At 26.1% G+C, this 19865-nt stretch overlaps 1 protein-coding gene across 2 annotated transcripts in view; it reads left to right on the forward strand.

The window, feature by feature from the left end:
• Positions 1–93: 93 nt before the first annotated feature.
• LOC129980898 (ralBP1-associated Eps domain-containing protein 1-like) overlaps positions 94–19865 on the forward strand; it is a 36273-nt gene continuing 16501 nt past the window's right edge. Inside the window, exons 1-12 of one of the 2 annotated variants that reach the window (XM_056091359.1) lie at positions 94–223; positions 1851–1919; positions 3276–3331; positions 10007–10176; positions 12096–12222; positions 13555–13737; positions 15539–15602; positions 16487–16638; positions 17440–17546; positions 18044–18136; positions 18701–18785; positions 18947–19025. In XM_056091359.1, coding sequence (XP_055947334.1) covers positions 3319–3331; positions 10007–10176; positions 12096–12222; positions 13555–13737; positions 15539–15602; positions 16487–16638; positions 17440–17546; positions 18044–18136; positions 18701–18785; positions 18947–19025 — 1073 coding nt within the window. In that variant the 5' untranslated portion in view covers positions 94–223; positions 1851–1919; positions 3276–3318. The remainder of the gene's footprint in view (positions 224–1850; positions 1920–3275; positions 3332–10006; positions 10177–12095; positions 12223–13554; positions 13738–15538; positions 15603–16486; positions 16639–17439; positions 17547–18043; positions 18137–18700; positions 18786–18946; positions 19026–19865) is intronic. The other variant, XM_056091360.1, reaches the window with a different exon arrangement.

A 19865-nucleotide genomic window follows, 5' to 3' on the forward strand; every position in this document is an offset into this window, starting at 1 on the left:
GGTAAAGATTATTTTTAAGTATGAAATATAGTTTCGATGAAACATAAAATTATCTACGAAAGATATCAAGATGACGTTTGGTGACGTCATAATATTAAACATGGCAGATTTTAATTTAATGTGAAAAGTATGTTTTGGATTGTCCCGTGACTCAAAAATTTCTACTATAATTACATACAATTTCAACTACTGTCAGCAAATTATCTCATGTTACTTTCGTAAAGTAAATCGTACTTTTCAAATAATCATTTTTAATTTAAAATGCTACAAAAATAGTACTGAAATAATATGCATGTTTTTAATTGTAAATTACACCTTAATTGATTTAAATATTTTTAATTGGTACATATTACAATTTTAAAACAGAATATTGTGAGTCTTGGATTTTTCAATTTTTTTCAAATCATTATTATGCCACATCTCTTTTTGTTCAAATCGTCTTCTTGATGCATTTACTTTATTCAATGTTTTACTTTTATGTTACGTTTTTTCGTTAAATGTAGCCGTGATTTCATGTATTTAATAAACATTGGACTTTCCTGTATCCATTTTTATTGGGAGAAAAGAAAAAAAAGCAGTGCTTCTTCTGCTATTCTAATTACCTGTCACTTGTGTTGTTCCTTAGAATACATTTCAAAAGCGCAGATTGTTATTTCTTCTTCTTTTTTTACTGTAAAATACATCATATGCTTTATTTAGGTATTGATTACACAAATTCTAGTATTTATTTTCTTGAAATTGTATCGATGATTTTTTTTAATTCATAATTTGTTTGATTCTGTTTTAATAACCAAGTTGTTATAAGAGTAAGTTTTACTATTGCTTTGCTTTGAAATTAATCTCTAAATAATACAAAATGTTTGTGCTCTGTTTTTGTGATTCTGGATAGGAATGATATTCATTTTTATGCCACCAAAAAAAATAAAAAAAGATCATACTTTATAATTAATCAAAGCTATCATTTCATTCTTTTTCTTATCATTTATTGCTAAATCAGATAAAAATTGTTTCCTTTTAACTATTGACCTCTTATTATTTGTAGTGCATTCCTGTAAGTCATATTGCTTTTTCATAGCTTACCTTAAAAGAAACCAGAAAACTTGCTATTATTAATCTTATTGCATTGTAAAAATTGTTGTCCTTACACTAATATTAATTAACAGAACATCTACATTCAAACATAAACATAAGTTGTAACATACTGAAATATGTATATGTGTTTTTCAAGGTAGTTGATATAAATTAATAAAAGTTTTAATGTGGTAATTATTTTACTATGAAATTTACACCTTTCCCACACTTTTTGATAAAATGTTGAAATATGCATTGTGTAAATTATTTGTTTTCTTACATCTTATTATATTGTGTTCTTTTAGGTAAAAAAAAAAAAAAAAAAGCAATCTACTTGAATTATTCCAAAGTAATGACAATGAGCATATTTTTCTTTAACATTCAATTTATCTATCGCATTTTACGTTTGCATTCACATTTAAAATTCTTAATTTTGATACTTTGTTACAAGTTATTTCATAATATCTTCCATTTCTTTTAAAAAGATGCTATTATGTAATAATTATAAAAATTTTGAATATTTCATTATTGGTGAAGTTTTTATCAATATTAATATGTTTTAATTAGTTTATTTTGTTACAGTTTAAATGTTTACAACTTTTATTTATTTTTGAATGTTGTGTGTCATAAAATCTTATTGAAATATGTCAAAAGTTACTGTACTGTCTTTAAAATTTTTGTGTTAAATTCATATTTATATGATAAAAATTTAAGCGTCAAAGATAGAATTCATAATAGTTAGACTTTTAAGTTCAAGCAGCATGTATATTTCCTTGCAGATAGTTATTCAGCTGAATATTAATGATTGTGGCAAAAATATAAGTCTGATCTATCTTTTCATAAAGAAGGTATGTATGATAAATGCTACTTTATAATTACAATAGTTGAAATACAATATTTAATTGTGGATAGATTATCTACCTTTTTAATTCTCTTTGATTCTTTATACCAAGAATGTGTTATCAACGATTATAAAATATTAAATTTATTTGCTTACAGTGGAAAACTTATTTACGAGGAATATCTGGCAGACTAAAAATTAATTAAATTAAAACACAAATTTTGTTTGTCTGTTTTTATTCACAAGAAAATAAAATTTGAAAATATCTCTGACCAGTTTTTAGTGTAATATAAAGTTCATGATTTTTTTTTATTAAGTTAATACAAAAATTATAATGGATTTCATAAATAAATAGTGTAATTATCTATTTTTCGATTTGGGTAACTGCTGTTTAATCACACAGTTTATTTCACTTGGTGTGTTATCTGCCAGTTTTAATCTTATTTTTGATGCGTGTTGTGCATAATTTTATTTAAAATCTTTTGTATGATTTTGATTTTACCTTGAAATGAAAAAAAAGAATTTTGTATTTTACATTATTTTCAAAAAGATGTTAATTATCACTTAGAGATACTTTTAGTTTATAGTGATGATTAATATAATTCATTTTTTTTTAATTATTGAATTTCTAACTACTTTATCAAATTTCATTTAATTTTTATTATAAAAGGTGATCAATTCAAATTGGTGGTGGCCAAATGATTGTCTTGATTGCTCAAGAACAGTATATTTTATGATATTAGAGGAAATTCCATGTTCATATTTTACTAATTGATCTCTTTTAAAAACCTGGAAGATTTTTTATTTTGTTCCAGATTTACTAAAAAAAAATTCTATCAACGCAATGTGCCAAACTTGCAGACTATGTCCAAGAGCATAATAAAAGTATTCCATTTTTAAATGAAGATAGATATTGATGAAAATTTATTTGCCTCTGCATCAGTTAAAAGAGAATTTGTGATGAGTCATTATTGGAGCTTATTGCATTCATCATGAAGAACAGACTTTATGTCATAAAATTATTATTTCTTTGAAAGTTAATGTCACAATAAGAATGATACAGCAAAACCGCAATTAGTTCAGTTCTTTTTGTTGATGAGGGTCAGTTGTTTTAATAATGTTATAGGATAAAGCTGTTAAAAAAAAGGGCAAACTATTATTTAAAAAAATGGAATGTATATCATTAATAAAAGTTTGTTTGAGGGTCAGTGTTGTAGTTCATAAGAAAAAAACTGATTTATCTTTGCATCAATCTATTATATTGCATTCTTTTTTTTGCAGGTAAGAATAAAAATACAGTTACTATATTCTATTTATTCTTGATATTTCATATTTATTGTTTTATTTTTTTGTCTTTTTTTAGATTCTCGATTCTGTACTGCCCTTTAATATCCACTGACTGAAAAATGAATGATATCTGTAAGTGAGACTACCCTTACATTTTCAATTTCATTTCTTTAGGGGCAAATGAAATGTTTAAATGTAAAAATGTTTGATATTGTGTTTCAATATTTTAAATTGAACTAATAAGGAAATATATATTTTTATTTTATCATGTTGCATATTTTAATATATGTTCATTCTCGGATTCTAAAACTCTCTGCATTTGTGTTCATGTATTAGGATGTACTTATTTAGTCAAAATGGAGATGAGAGGAACGAAAAAGAGAAGATGTTTACATTGAACAATAAAAGGAACTCTTATTTCATATGAAGGATTATATGCTATGGAAACTTAAAAATTACAGTTAACTCATAATATTGACAGAAAAAGATACATTAACATATTTTAGAAAATTCATATTTTTTATTAGAAAATTCACATGAAAATATTTTAAAACAATTATTATATACTGTGTAGGATCTAAACATTAAATTATGATGAATAAATGGAAGATTTTGTTCTTAAAATCTGGCAATTCACTTTTTTACAAAATAATATTTTCTGTTAAAATGTTTCTTTTTTATTTGATATTGAATTTTTAAAAATATTTTGAAGTTAAAAAGGGTAGATATTCTATGTTACATTTAGTGATATTATATAATATATATATATATATATATATATATTTGCCAGCTCTGTAAGTTTTTTGCTACTTGAACTATCCATAAAAGCAATCAGTGTGTGATTTTGGGTTACAGCAATGTAGTATAATCAGAAATGATATGACATGTACAAGATTTTAGAATGAAGAACTCCGAAAATACGTTTATCCTTCACGAGGTAGAATCGTCGATAAGTGATAGTCTTGGGGTACTGAAACTAACAGTGCTTGTTTTCCTCACTTTAAAAATATATTTCATCTCCATTTTTTTTTAATGTTTTAAATAATTAATGAGTTTATGAATGTTCATATTCTCAGACTGCTTTTTTTTATTTCATTATCATTCACATTTCTCTTTGATTTTGATGTCCTTTTTTATAATCTGAAATAAGTTAATATCCTTTTTTTAAATTTTTTCTTATTTAGAAAAATGCTGTGTTATGTTTCAATAATGACTGTACTTATGGCCCTACCTGTATTTACTGGTTATATAAGAAAAAATATGATGCATATAATTTTATGTCATACAATTTTTGAATTTTTAAATTCAGTCTGGTAAAGTCTTTTAGAACTCTCAACCCTTTTTTAAATAATATCATTGCACAAAAATTTTGAAAACCAAATAAAATTAGTAGAATAGTTTTATGGGAATGTGATTTATGTCATGGAAAAGCTAATTTTTTAAACTTTAAAATGGTATAAAAAATTTTATGCAATGATATAATCCTAAGATATGGCTGAAAAATGTAAAAGCATTCAACCTACATTTCTCTCATTTTAGGAAATTGCAAAAAATTTTAAATAGTGCTGTTGATTTATCTATGTGCTAAGGAACATATGTGCAAAATTTTGTTTGATTCTATCTTAAGATGTAGAATTGTAGTATGTTCAAGCAAACAGATATTAAGTTTTATATATTTTGCTGAAGAGTAGATTATTTTTGAGAATTTCTTATTGAAATGAAAGTTTTTACCATAGTACTGTATATTTAAGATATACTGAACCTAGATTGATTTAGGAAAATTATTGGTACGTTCTTAGAAATTGCAGTTGCACATTCAGATTAGTTGGGATCAGACCCAATCCTGGCAATTGAATGTTGAGATGGTTGACAAAGGGAAAGGGGAAGTTATTTTTACAGAATAATGAAAGTTTTTTATACTGCATTAATTTGATCATCCAAGAAACATTTTTTTTTTTTTTTTTTAATTTCTATTCTTACATATTTTATAAAAAATATCACTGCCTGAACATATCAGTCAAAATCAATTGTAACATAATGCTAATTTATGATATATAATGTTTTCAGCAATTTATATTATTTTTTTACTGTGTGGCATTTATGTTCAGTATTGTTTCTTTCAAAGTAGTGAAATTAACCATTATTTATTAATTGTTAGTTGTTCCTTGTATACATAAATAGCCATTTTATTAGCTTAATTATTGTATACAGGAATTATCACTGAATAAAGATAAAATCAATTTTTCAAGTTTTTTTTTAAACTTGAAAAATCACCATTAAGTTGAAAGAAAAATATTAACTAAAAAGTTGTAAATATTATTAAGTCTGATCAAATGATATATAAAATGCAAGGATAGCTTAATTAGAAGAAAATCTCAAATAATTGGAAATTGAGAAAAGAAAAATATATATATATTTTTTTAATTCAAAAGAATTTGTTGAAATTCCAATTAAGTATGTAGTTATGTAGAAAAGAATAGCTAGTAAAAGTTGCAGATCGGTATCTACATTGTTTTTTGAAAAATTTGACTATATTGGGAATTATATATTTAAAATGAATTTGTATTAAAAGTTATTTGCTGTACATTACTACTAAACATTGCTGAAAGAGCACGAATTTGTAGCATAATTTTGATGGATTTGCATCATTGAATTTATTTATTTTTATTAGTATATTCTATGGAATGCTTTCAAGAAGAGAAAATTTGTTATTTTGGGTTTTTTGTACAAAATTGTTCAAATAAAAAGTCACGTGTAATAGTTTAACCCTACACTGCATCATGTTGCCATTTGGCTACACTGGCGATTTGTCATCTTCATGACCAGAAAAATGTAGCCATGAGGCAACACTGTGCATTAAAAGTAAGTTTGGACTTCTTTGATTCAGTTATCACCATTTATTCTCAATAGATGGCGGTAGGTGTCCGTGGATAACAGTAAATGGAGACATAGCAGTAGACTTTTGCAATCACATAAATGGCCATATTTTGAAATTTTTATTTACTATTAAATGTTTTCCTAGGTCCATTAAAAAAATCATATGCATAAAATGAACTATTAAAATTCGTTTATTAGGCTTTTTATGATAAAGCGAATATTTAAAAAAAATTTAAGCCACAATATGTATCTGTAGCCATTTGGCAACATCATGCAGGAAGGATGCGATGAACAATTCAACTCAACACTGTAGTTCAGAAAGCATGTGCTTTGTTTATACTACTTATGTTACATTTTGTCTTTCTTTTTTGTCTTTGCAGTTTTAATTATGAGTTTTGTGATATAATTAGAAGCAATTTATTTTTTCTTTGAAATTCTATAAGCTAGAATAATGGAAGAGCATAGGTCTGTTTACTTTGTTGATACAGATGGTAAAAAGAAATTATTGACAGATGAAATATGGAATGCTCTTTCGAGTGGAAGCGATGATGATTTTGATGATAGCGATGAAGATCCTACATTTAATCCTAATGTTCTCTTCAATAGAAATTCAGAAGATATTTCTGACAATAACAATGATTCTGAATCATCTGAAAATGAAGTGAATATTCAAAACGAAAGTTCGACTTCAGGTAACAAGACATTAGAGGAAAAAAGTAAGAAAGTTAAAAAGGAAAAAATTAAACTTGTATGGAAGAAAAAGTCTTTGCAAGTAAATCCTGAAATCATAACTTTCAGTGGAGATACACAGTTACCTCAAAATATTTTGAATTTGGAAACACCTTATGAGTTTTTTTCATATTTTTTTCATCCGGATCTCATAACTTTTATTTCTGAACAAACTATTCTATATAGTGTACAACAGACACCTGAGAAACCTCTGAATGTAACATCATCTGATATAAGAAAATATTTGGGAATTTGTATATTGAGTTCTGTATCAAGTGTTAAAGATTTTAGATTGTACTGGAATCCTGCTGTTGGAATATCTCTCATTCAAAATTCTATGCCCGTTAACGAATTTGAAAAAATAAGAAGATATCTTCATTTCAATGACAATAATGCATTTTCAACTGATTTGCAAGGAGGCCAGGATAAGTTTTTCAAACTGAGACCTTTGATTGATGAACTTCAAAAATCTTTCCTTTCCATTCCTATGGAAGAATGTTTATGTGTCGATGAACAAATGTGTGCTACTAAAGCTAGACACCATTTAAAACAGTATATGCCTGACAAGCCCCATAAATACGGTTACAAACTCTTCATTTTGAGTGGAGTATCCGGATTTGCATACAATTTCGAGATTTATGGTGGCAAAGAACTTGATGTTGCTAATATACTTCAAGAGCCTGATTTAGGAGCTAGTAGTAATGTAGTTATTAGATTAACTCGTCCTGTTCAAGAAAATGTTAATCACAAACTTTACTTTGACAATTATTACACTTCTATTCCTCTGCAAGTATATTTGAAGAAAAAGGGAATTTTATCTCTTGGAACTATTAGAAGAAATAGAATTCCAGACTGCAAACTTCCAACTGAAAGGGAGCTGAAGTTACAAGTTCGTGGATCCATCACTGAATTTGTGGCTGAATATGATGGCTGTGAACTGTCAAATGTATCATGGAAAGACAATAAAACTGTCACAATGCTCTCTACATTTGCTGGTACAAACCCGGTAAGTGAAGTACAGCGCTTTGACAGGAAACAAAAATGTCATGTAAAAGTAAATTGCCCTTACGTTATAAAAACTTACAACAAGCACATGGGAGGTGTGGACTTACTTGACAGTTTGATTGGAAGGTATAAAATAATAATGCGAAGCAAAAAGTGGTATTTTCGGTTGTTTTATCATTTATTAGACCTGACGATTATCAATGCTTGGTTGCTGTATAAGAGAGTGCACAAACAAAAGCGTAACAGTGAAAAGCCTATGAAACTTGTTACTTTTAGATTGCAGTTAGCAGAAACTTTGTGCTTACATGGACAAGTAAAATCACTAAAAAGAGGGAGACCATCAAGTGCAGAGGAAACAGTTGGAAAACAATCAAAAAAAGCTTGTCGAAAAGAGCCTCCAAAAGATATTAGATTTGACAGAATTGATCACTGGCCAGAGCATTCTACAAATAAACAACGATGTAAAATGTTGAATTGTAAAGGATTTACAAGAGTACAGTGCATGAAATGCTCAATTCCTCTATGTTTTTATAAAGAGAAGAACTGTTTTAGAGACTATCATTTACAGTAATTTTTCTCTCTGGAATGCATGGTGTAGCCATTTGGCACAGTTTGTTTTTTTATTTTTTATGCTTAACTGCATGATGTTGCCACTTGGCAACAAACTAACATTTAATTAAAAAATAATGAAAATTTAGACTTAATTTTTTTTAAATATTTTTTCATGTTTTATCATTACACTCTATTACATATATATTTTTTTCAAGGAAAAATAAAAAATCATGCAGTGTAGGGTTAATGATAGAAAAAAAGAAAGTTTTTGCTTGAAAAATTAAAACTGCTAATGAAAAATATTTTTTACCTTTTTCCTCTATGATGCAGTAAGTATTCAAAAAACAAATTGAGATCAGAGAGTTTAATTGTTAATTAATAAATTTGGCGAGCAGGGGAAAGAGCAGAACAAGTAATCAGTAACATGGGCACTCCTTAGTGTAATTGGATCTCCTACAGATTTAGAGGGATATAAAAATTTTTGTTTCCTTTCCAAACACTATCCTGCATGAAAAATTAAAGAAGAAATTTTAAAGAAGTTATGCTTGGAATAATAAGTCACTTGGATCATTAAAATTCATTTACCATACAATTAATGACAATATATTAACATTAAGAAGGTCTTTACATTGAGGCAATCACTGACCATTTTAGGTAGCTAAGTGATCCCAACTATATTTTAATTGCTAGTGAATTACTTAATATTGGGAACACATGTATCTACAGATTTTTGAGCTACAGAGTGTGGGTTAGACATTGGCTGATGTTATTATTTCTAACATGCAAGAACATGATGTTGCTTTGGTTAGGGCGTTTTGAAGCTCGAAATCCCATTGGTAATGAATATTGAAGCTCGAAATCGCGCAGGCAATGAATAAAGCATAAATGGCAATTTTCATCACCATCTTTTAATTGCATTTATTTTTTACCTGCTTTTACCAATATTGCATTATTATTATGTATGCTTCTTTGACAGCAGATGCGTTTTTAAAAGGTTGACGTCGAACTATGACATCATAGCTGTTATTTCATCTCAAAATCGGTCAAGCTCCAAAACTTTGTTTGCCAACTAGAAAAATTGAAAATGAAAGTTTAAAAAAATTATCATTATATATATATTTATATATATAGAGAGAGAGGGGGGATAGAGACTGAGAAGATAGTTGATAGAGAAGTCTTATGATTGTTTCAAACCAGTTTAACATGGTTAATGACTTAATTAAGACAAATAATGACTTAAAAAAATAATAATGTTCTCACATAATAACTTGAAATTTGCGATCGTATTCTTTTCTTCTGTACTTATTAACATGTGAGTGCCAATGAATTGTAGAATTTTGTTGGACTAAAGTGAACTTATTACAACCAACAATTATTCCAGTGTAAATGCCGTTAATATTCAGCATATGAATGTTTTGTATGTATTCATCATTCGGATTCAGAACATTAAGTACCTTTATATTGTTGAAGTATCTTAACTAATCAAATGCTCATTTATTTATTCTTTGTACCTATGGAAATTCATTATGTTTAATGTTAAACAGCTTTATTATTATTTCCGAATCTTTTGATGAAATATCAAAAGTGTTGCTAATTTTATGTTAATTGCTTGCAAATGGTTGATGGCAAACATTGTGGTTTCAGCTTGTTCAAATATGTTGGAGAACCGAAATGTTGCCAATGCTTCCCACATTATCACAGTTCTTCCTCCTCCTCCAACTAAAAGCCATAGAGGATCCCTGAGTGCGGGAAGTAAACAAAGCAGCTTAGCAATAGAAAATGAAATATCTCCTAGTCATCAGCCACCTATACAAGTAAGTCAGTTTATAAACTGTGTTACTTCTAAAAGGTTATTTGAAGATTTGTGAATATTTGAACGAACATTTAGCAATCATTATTATTATTAAAATTAATATTCTTTCTAAATTTTTCACGCTGTCGCATTAATACCACGCCACCAGGAAAAGACAGGGAGTTTAAGAATCGATAGAAAAATACAAAGAATTTTATGTTTCTTAGTTATTTTTTTCCGCCATTTAAAAAATGCCGATTTCTGAAGATTGTAAGAATATATGATCGTAGTCCTAGCTTCCAAGAACAAAACAATACTATTCACGATTGTGCAGTGAAAAAACTCACCCTTTTTCTACTCTCTCCGCCTTTTTTGTACATATCAGTCTAGTTTTGATTTGCCAGACAGTTGTTCTTTTCTTTTTCCATGATATTCTCCTATTCCAGCTCAAGCGTGAATCTGCTGAAAGTAGCTCGGTAGAATTTAGTCTACCATACTTCAGTTTGTTGAATGGTTTATTTATTATTTCAGAAACTGTTAACTTATTCAAAGTAGATTGGCAAATGTTTTTTAAACAATGAGCTGCTCAAAATTTGTATTTAATATGAATTGGATGGATAAAAAAAATCAATCCTGATTTTGCTGAATGGGTTTGAGGAATTCCGAAAAATTCATTTGTTGCATACTGTTTGCTTTGTAAAAAGATAATAAGGCTATGTAATATGAGAAAACAGGCATGTGAAAAGAGGAAACCTATAAGACTGCCTGCCAATTCACAAGAGTCATCAGTCATGTTGAACTTGTCATCTTTTTCTGTATTCCTTTTAGATACAATGTAAAATCTAAAAACATCAAATTAATGTCCGAAAATAAATCGATTTCGAACTTTTTAGTTAAAGAATAATAATTTAAAGTTGAATTTTTATGGATATTAAAATTTGGTGCAAGACATTCATTCTTAAATGTATTCAATGATATATTGGAAATATTTTCACATTATATTGAATGAAAGTGAAATAGCTAAATATAAATGTACATTAGGCCATACAAAATTGTCGTATCTTTTTGTTAAGAATTAGTTCCATGAAACTGATGACTGAAAAATCTGCAGAAATTGATGCTTAAATACATGAATTAGCAAAAATGAGTAAATAACAAAAAGTAATCTTGCTTTGTAATATTTTTTTGATAAGTAATCTAAATGATTTGTGTCATGATAACGAAAATTTTTTGTGTTTTATTTTACCCGAGTTCTTAATTTTGTATGCTTACAATTAAAGAGCATAAAAGTTAATATATCTCTCCATCCCTTAATATATAAATTTTGTCTTGCTGAATTCTTGATAATAAACAAAGAGAAATTTGGGATTTTTTTGTATGTAAATATAAACTTTCTTTTAATATGCTGTTATTTTAAACAATATTAAATTTTTGCTTCCTTTCTTTGCTTTTTCCACTCCTTAAAACCATATTTCATTGTAACTAGCACATGAGTGCTATTTGTGAATTTTCTTGTATCCCAAATATATGTACATGGAAACATAGGGAATTTTTTTTCTAGATTTGAGTGGCAACCCTAGATAGAAAATTATAAAATCACTGCTTACATTGTTCTGCATATTTTCAGAATTTGTATCATCAAATCAAATGCTTTCCTGAAAGATTTACAAAAATCTGTTATTTACATTTTAAGAACTAAGAGAATAAGATATTTAACCTTATCATGATTCATTTTTTATCTGAATTTTATTTCATTCAAATATTTATTTTTAAAATAATTTATAAGAAATTACATAAGTAAATAAATATCTTTACAAAATACATATTTTTTCCATCTATTCATATTTGAAATTATTGATAAAAGACATAGTAAAAGAAAGAAAGAAATTACTTTTTATAGATACTAATATTAATTTATTGTTCTTTGTCATTGCTCTTCAGGTAGCACCTCATGTCATTGTGCCTCCAGTAAAAAAAAGTGATTCTCCTTGTTCTTCACCCACAGACACTGCTGCATCTCCTAGAAGTTCTCTGTCAACTGAGAGGAGTTGGTCATTTTTCAATAAAGGTAGTAAAATTAATAAAGCATTTGTTTGTGGCAGATTTAAATTTTAAATATTGTATTAAATGTTGATTGCTTTTCGTATTTGCCTGTTGTTTAGGGTATATAGGCATTTTTACAGGTATTAACTATATAATGTAATTTATTTGAATGAAATATAAGTATTAAATGGAGCTTAATCTCTCTTTTAATACTATTTTGATGATTTTGTAAATATTAATTATTTAAAGATCATCAAGTAATCAACTCATTATGATTAACACCTTGTGACTGTTAATGTACATAATTGAAATCAAGTCTTCAAAAAGAGCAGTTGCTTACCAATCAAGTACACAAAAAGAATTATTTAGATACAGTTCTTAGGAAATATTTGCTAAGTGTTAATCTGTATATTTAAGATATATTTGTTTCATTTTGTTTGCCTCTTGCTGCAACATACAAATGCTAAGTTTTTGTCGAAGGCATTTGTACCTTCAGCGGAATAATATGCGATTTTTCTTTCACCAATATTAATATTTACCATTTTTAGTTATAAAACTTGCAAAGATTTTACTATGTTAACAGTATTTATAGCTTGGCATATTATCTGTAAATTTCATTATCATGATGCAGTATGATAAAAATCATTCAAGGCATTCTACTGGGTAGGGCTGGACATTGAACTATCAAGTTTGGGAATTAGTTCCGTTTTGATTTGTAAGTGTTAAATAAAAAAGCTTTTTTTCACCCAAATTTTACGTAATTTTTTTAAAACTGGATAATATATTTTTTAATTTTTACTTAGCTGTTTAATTATATTGTATGTTATTGCACAAATCCACTTACTCCACTGTAAAATTTTTTAAAAATTATAAGCAATTTAGTAATACCAATTTTATATCTGTTCAATTTTAAATTTTTGAAAATGTTTTAAAGCATTTTTTCCCTAAAATGTCTTTCCGTGAGTTTATTATTGAATTTTTACTCACGCAAATTGTTATAATATTAAACACACTGTTTTGCATGCTCATCATTGCTGTAATTATTATTAAGAGCAAATTTAAAAAATAAAATTAAAACATAAAATATTATCATGATACAGTGTTTTTAGACTAAAAGTTCAAATCTCCTAAAAGAATTTGTTTTTGTGTCAATTCTGCTTACTGGTGTATTAACTTTAAAAATTGATTTCATAATTAGAAAGAAATTTTATTAATTTTTGAATTGATTAATATAATTATTTAAATATGATAGCATTGTATTGTATGCAACAAGTGATAAAACTTTAGTTCATAAATTAATGTATATTCTATGATGAGAAATTTGTTAATCTTTTATTTCTCTCTTTTCTTTATAAAGAAGGTTCTACCAGCTGGACAAATTTTGAAGAGCATCATCAACTTCTGGGTAATGATGAAGAAAATAGTGAGCGTCACTCCAGTGATGATGATTTTGACATTTGGTCCATTACTGATGAACAACGAGAGTATTATGTCAATCAGTTCAAATCAATGCAGCCAGATCTAAAAAAGAAAATAACAGGTTAATAAGAATTCCTTTATTGTTTATCAAAATGAATTAAAAGACTAAAATTTTCAGAAAGCATGTTTTACTGCAAAATTTAAAGCCCCTCCATGTAGTATTTTTTTTATTGGTAAAATTTTAAATGTTACCAATTGTCTATTTTGATTTATATTATGATAGATTATTATTATGAAATTTATTAGTCAAAATTGACTGATTTCATATGCTGCAATGTATTTTATAAATTCAGTTTGTAATTTTTTTTTTTTTTTTTGTCTTAAATGATTAAATAAACCAATAATGAGATTTTGATTCAATTGTTGTGTAAAAAATGCTTTTCATTTTGGAATTGATTTTGGAACATATTACTTTTTCTGATGTAAATTGAATTATATTTATCTGTTTGATAAATGCATGTTAAAGAATGTTACGTAATATTAATAAGTGAAAATATTTGAATACCAGTATTTTGAAAATTTTATGTGGAACATAATGATATGAAATTTAGCGAGTTAGAAAATGCTTTATGTAGAATTATTAGCTCCGAATTTATTTTTATTGAAATAGTTGTATATAGTAATGATTGAAAAAGAAAGGCTATTCGGACTTTCCTTGAGTATATTTAGCCCCTCATCTATACTATATGTAATCTAGTATACAATAGGAAATATAGGTAAGTTTTCAAAAGCAACAGGAAATGGCAAAGAAAAGGCATTCTGATATTTTGAGAAAATCAAATAAATTTTGTTCAGAAACAAAAAATGGGAAACTAACATTGTGCAGAAGCTTTGAAATGTAATAAAGAAAAGAAAAAAGATTGTATTTATTTTTATCTGTTTAAATAAATTCAGGTTTGTGATTTTTTCTTCTTTTTTTATGAATCCATCTGCACTTTTAAAGAATTAATTTTTGTGAAATATTTGTATTTTATTGTGCTTATATATAATTTTATTGTATATGCATTATTTTAAAGTACTAGTTAAAGGCAATTTATAGAAAATCCATTAACCACTTTCACTGAAATGATGATCTAGCTCATCATACATGTTTTAGGGCAAACTGACTATGATGAGCTGTACTTGCCAGAAATTATTGAGGCTTTTTATGAAAAGTTTTGTTTATGGGAAAGATTGTTTTTATGCAAATCTCTCCTCTTAAACCTAGAGAATTAAATTATCTGCTTGAGAAGTGCTGACTGAAAATAGATTGTGATTCAAAAGATTAAAAGTTATATGAATAAAATCTAAATTAATAATAATGATTGATGAAAACTAAAAGCAACTGATTCAGAAAGTTATATGCTAGCTTCTAATAGCTTCTGATAAACTTTTGAGGTGCATTGAGACAAATTTATCTCACTTTTTTCAATTTCAATAATTGGTAAAGAAATTGCATTTTTTGATGTGTAAATTTGTGTTGAATATATTCATTGAATCTTAGATTTCTATTACAGCAAATGTTTTTTTAGAAACCATTTTCTTTTAATACAAATAAAAAAGAATTTCATGACATTCTAATTAATTTTGAATGTGACTGAATTTTTTTCAAATATGGGAAATATGCAAAAATCTGCTAAAATAATTTTGGTGGTAATAAAAAAGAAAACAAATTTATTTTAGTTATTATTTAAAAATTGTGAATTTTTTACTATTTCATTTTAATCTACAAAGATAAGATTTTCCTATTTCAATTATATTAAAAATAATATTTTATGCATTGTTTTTTTGTAGTTTCCATTGTAGACTAAATTTTTATAGCTTTGTTGAATTATTGAATATTGATTCTTTCTTCATGTGAATTCTGAATGCTTTTATTTCAGGTGCAACTGCAAAAGAATTTTTTGAAAAATCAAAATTACCTGTTATTGAATTATCAAAAATATGGTATGCAACTATTATTTACTTTTACTTCTTTAAACATCTATAAATAAATTTTCCTTTGTTAAACATTTATAAATAAATAAATTGTATTCAGAAAAGTACTAAATGATGATCTAAAGCTCTGAATTCTTATTATTCCACTGAATTTCTAAAATTCAAATTTCATTATTTATTTTTTCAGGATTTTTAGTCGATTTGAAACTTTACGTAATAACTATACATTATTTTATAAAATGTGTTGATTATACATATAAATATATTAGCTTCTATTATGTTTGACTGAAGCTTTGTTACACTTTTACACACATTTACACTTCATTTACAATTTTATTAACTTTTTCTATAATCTCTGAAATAATGTTCATAAAAGCTATATTATTAATTCATTGTTTTATATAAGATTTTGATGAAATTCTTCATTACATTTTCACTTTGAATCATGTTTTAAAGTGTTTCTATAATAATTTATAAGTTTTTTTTGCATTTTTAAAGTTTTTTAATTTTTTTATAGTATTTAGTTTTCTTTATTGCTGAAATTTATTTTTGGAAAATGCGTGTTAGAATTTTTTCCATTTTATTTAAATTTATTAAAGGTTAAAGAGCATTATATTTATCAACAAGATTATTAAAGAATTTAAAGGAGAGGAGGGACAATAATTTTTAAGCAAGAGTCATAAATTCAATTTTATCTTATTTTTAACCATAAAATCTTATGCATCAACTGGATATGGGCAAAAAAAAAAAAAAAAACCTGTGAATGCAATAAATATTTTATGATATTGGCCCTTGGATTTCTTCCCCTTCATCAAGAGAATTATTAATTTGTTTTGAATTTTCTTTAATATTTCCCATTGAGAATATCTAATTGTTGCTTTTTCCTTTTTCAGGCAGTTATCTGATGTTGATAAAGATGGTGCACTCTCTATTGAAGAATTCTGCACGGCCATGCATTTAGTTGTTTTGAGGCGGAATAACATAGATTTACCTGATGTCTTACCTCCCTCATTAGTTCCCAAAGTATTTCAGAAAACTACTGAAGGTTAGTATTTCTGTTAATTTTGAAAAAAAAATTATTTGTGTGAAATTTTTTAAAAAAAATTAGTGTTATAAGTTTTATTTATCTTGTACATGATTTAGAAATTCTTTGCAAAAATTACATTTGAGAAATACTTTTTGAATACTTTTTATATTCTTTCCATATTGTTGTAAATAAATTTATTTGCTATTGCTAAATTTATGAAAACAAATTGATTACTTTAAGGAAAATATTTTCAATAAATAAATGAAAAAAATAATCTTACTCATTCAATATGTCTGACATCCTCAAATTGAATTTTAGAAATGTGATAAGATTGAATGAAAAAATATGGAATTTTTCTTATCTGGATAAAATTTTTTATCTTTGAGCTAAAACAATGAAAGAAAAATTGAGTAGATAAAAATAGAAAACCTGCCCTAAACATTTCACTTATCTGATATGAATACTTGTGATTTTATCTTATTTCGCTGAGTGAATAAGTAGTTATTTATGAGCAGTTTATGTTTTCATAGTTGTTCAAAATTGGAAATCAAGAATTGTGATTATGTTGAAAGAAGAAAATAACAATTTTTTAAGCATTTTTATATATATATTTCTTTTGTAATTTTCTGTTTTTACTTAGAATGTATTGATTTGTAATATTCACTTTATTATTACATTTAATATAAAAAATACTTTGCAAAAGATGTTTTGATGCTGAATATTAAGATTTTATTATAATTTAATTAGAGCATTAACATTTTTTAATTTTGTGATATATAAGATAATTAAAAAGAACATTTTTTTTAAAAAATTTCATAGCTGATGTAAATATTCCTAATCAAGCACAAACTGTACCAACTCAGAGCCATGTTAGCAGTCCTAAACAAACATCTCCATCAGAGCTTGTTTCACCACAAAGTAAAGAAGTGAGTTTTTATCTTCTATTTTATATTGAATTTTTTAACCCAGTAACTAAAACTTCTATTTGTTGTTAAGAGAATTTTTAGGGAAAAAAATTTTTGACTTAGAAAATGTAAGAGGTACATGCTTTCCCCCCCCCCCTTCCAAATACCAAATTTATTTTTAAATGATTTTTTTTTTTTTAATTTTGTGTAATTTGTTTCATCTATCAACTTCATTACTTTAATGATGATCTTGTTAGTTGTTAAAATTTATAAAGTGTTCTGGAGCATAATTCGGATTTCCATTTATTGATTCTTAATAAAGTAATGTATATTTCTTTTTTTGCAAATTAGTATGCATTATTAAAATTTAGTATGAAAAAAAAAATTGAATTAATTTAAAGCCAAAATTTTTCATGTGGATACAGAAAGGTTTTATGATCTATGTTGCAGATGTAAGTTAATAGTGGTTTAATCAATTCTTTTTTTAATTATTATTTTATTATTTATTTATTTTGTAGTGGACAAAGTTTAATGATTCTCCAACCAGTTCCTTATCTTCTCCTGGAATGAAGCCAGTAAATTTCGATTTTTCAGCTGCTTCTGTCGAACAAGTATGTATATACATTTTAAGATAGCAAACTATACATTTTTCATGGAATTTAGGATAGTTAGATTTTTAAATAATATGCCCTAATTTTGAAAGTAAATCGATATTTCTATTTCTGTTTGAATTTGTAAAATATGATATTAAATTCAAGAATTATTTTTTCAGAACATTCAAAAACAGGTATGTATTTAGTAATATTAAAAATAATAAGGTTTTTACTATCTGCCCATTTATTGGATCTGCCTAGATTTTGTTTCAAATTAAACTTTAGAAATTATTTTTTGAGCATTATTACAGTGTCAAAAGATTAAGCAGTTGTATCTGAATTTAAGTATGAAATTAATCACTTTTTTTTAAATTCCCCAAAAGGTTTTAAGAAATAATTTCTTAAAAATTTACTTTTAATTGTACATTTTTGAAAATTTTCCAATGTTTTTATGGATGTATTGTAATGCCTTACTAAAATTAAAAGCATAATTCAACCTTTTCCCTACTTCCACTGTTTTCTTGTGAATCTTATGTCAAGCATATTATGTCAAATGAATATAAATTTATATCATTTTTATAGGATCCAAAAATCCTGCACCCAGTTGCTCTTCGTTTATCTCCTGAAAGACAGGCATATTCTATTGCTTCTGAAAAAGAGCAAGCCAGTAAGTTAACAACTGAAATAAATTCTTTCAGATATTCTCCTTTTGTATGCTAAACTTTGAATCCCCTCCCCCTTTTTTTCCCCAAGTTCATGCATGAATTAAATGTCAAAATTTTGTTTCACACTAATTTCTTCATCCATTTTTTGCTTTGTCTTTTTCAGCTGCTGCCTTAAGTAGTACTCTTATGTCCCAATCAGTTGAAACAAATTCTGAAGCTGTTAATGTCCGTGTACATTCTAGGTAAATAATGAAAGTTTCCTTGTGTTTGATTATTGCTAAATGATGCAGTGTTTTACTAGCATTTTTATATTACGAGGATGTTAATTTTTCACTCCTTTCTAGAATTGAGCTTGTTTTGCATTGTTTAGTAATTATCTGTCTTATATTTCTAGAAATTTTAGAATTATATTGTCATTTTTTATTCATTTATAATTTTAGAATCTTTGTAATAAGGATTTGTCCTTTGAAAATTTATTTTACTTCATTTATGTGATAATTCTTGCATAATTATTCTAATTTTCCTGTTTTGTTTAAATAGAATAATAAATATTAATTTTATTTATGTATTTTTATTTAATCAAATAAGAAAAGGTTAAAAACAGGATTGAATTTTTGATATCTCAAAACAGTTTTTAAAAGAATGCATGCTTATATATATTATTTTGTTCTTCATATCATGCTATTTTATTGCTTGTAAATCATGAGTGTAGTTTATTGTAAGGATAAAATTTTGTTTTAAATTTTTACATGATGCTCTCTCAGGGAAATGAGAAGAAGGTGAGAATTTTATACCGTTCTAACAATATACGTAGCAGTTTAAAAATTTCATATTCTGTTCTTTGTGTTTTTGGTTTTCTAATTAGTGTTTAGAGAAATACTTAAATAAATGATTTTTATAAAGATTATTTGTAATATCTGTAGATGTTTATTTTTGATCTGTAGCATTTGTTGTTTTCTTGTATGGAAATTTATCACCTTCTTTATCTTTGAATAAATAGTAGGGCTTTTTTTCTGAGCATAATTTATTGGATCTGCCTAGAAAATTTTTATGGATAGAATTATGAAGTTAAGTAACCACAA

This window comes from Argiope bruennichi, chromosome 8 (genome assembly GCF_947563725.1).
Source record: "Argiope bruennichi chromosome 8, qqArgBrue1.1, whole genome shotgun sequence".
Lineage (NCBI taxonomy): Eukaryota > Metazoa > Arthropoda > Arachnida > Araneae > Araneidae > Argiope > Argiope bruennichi.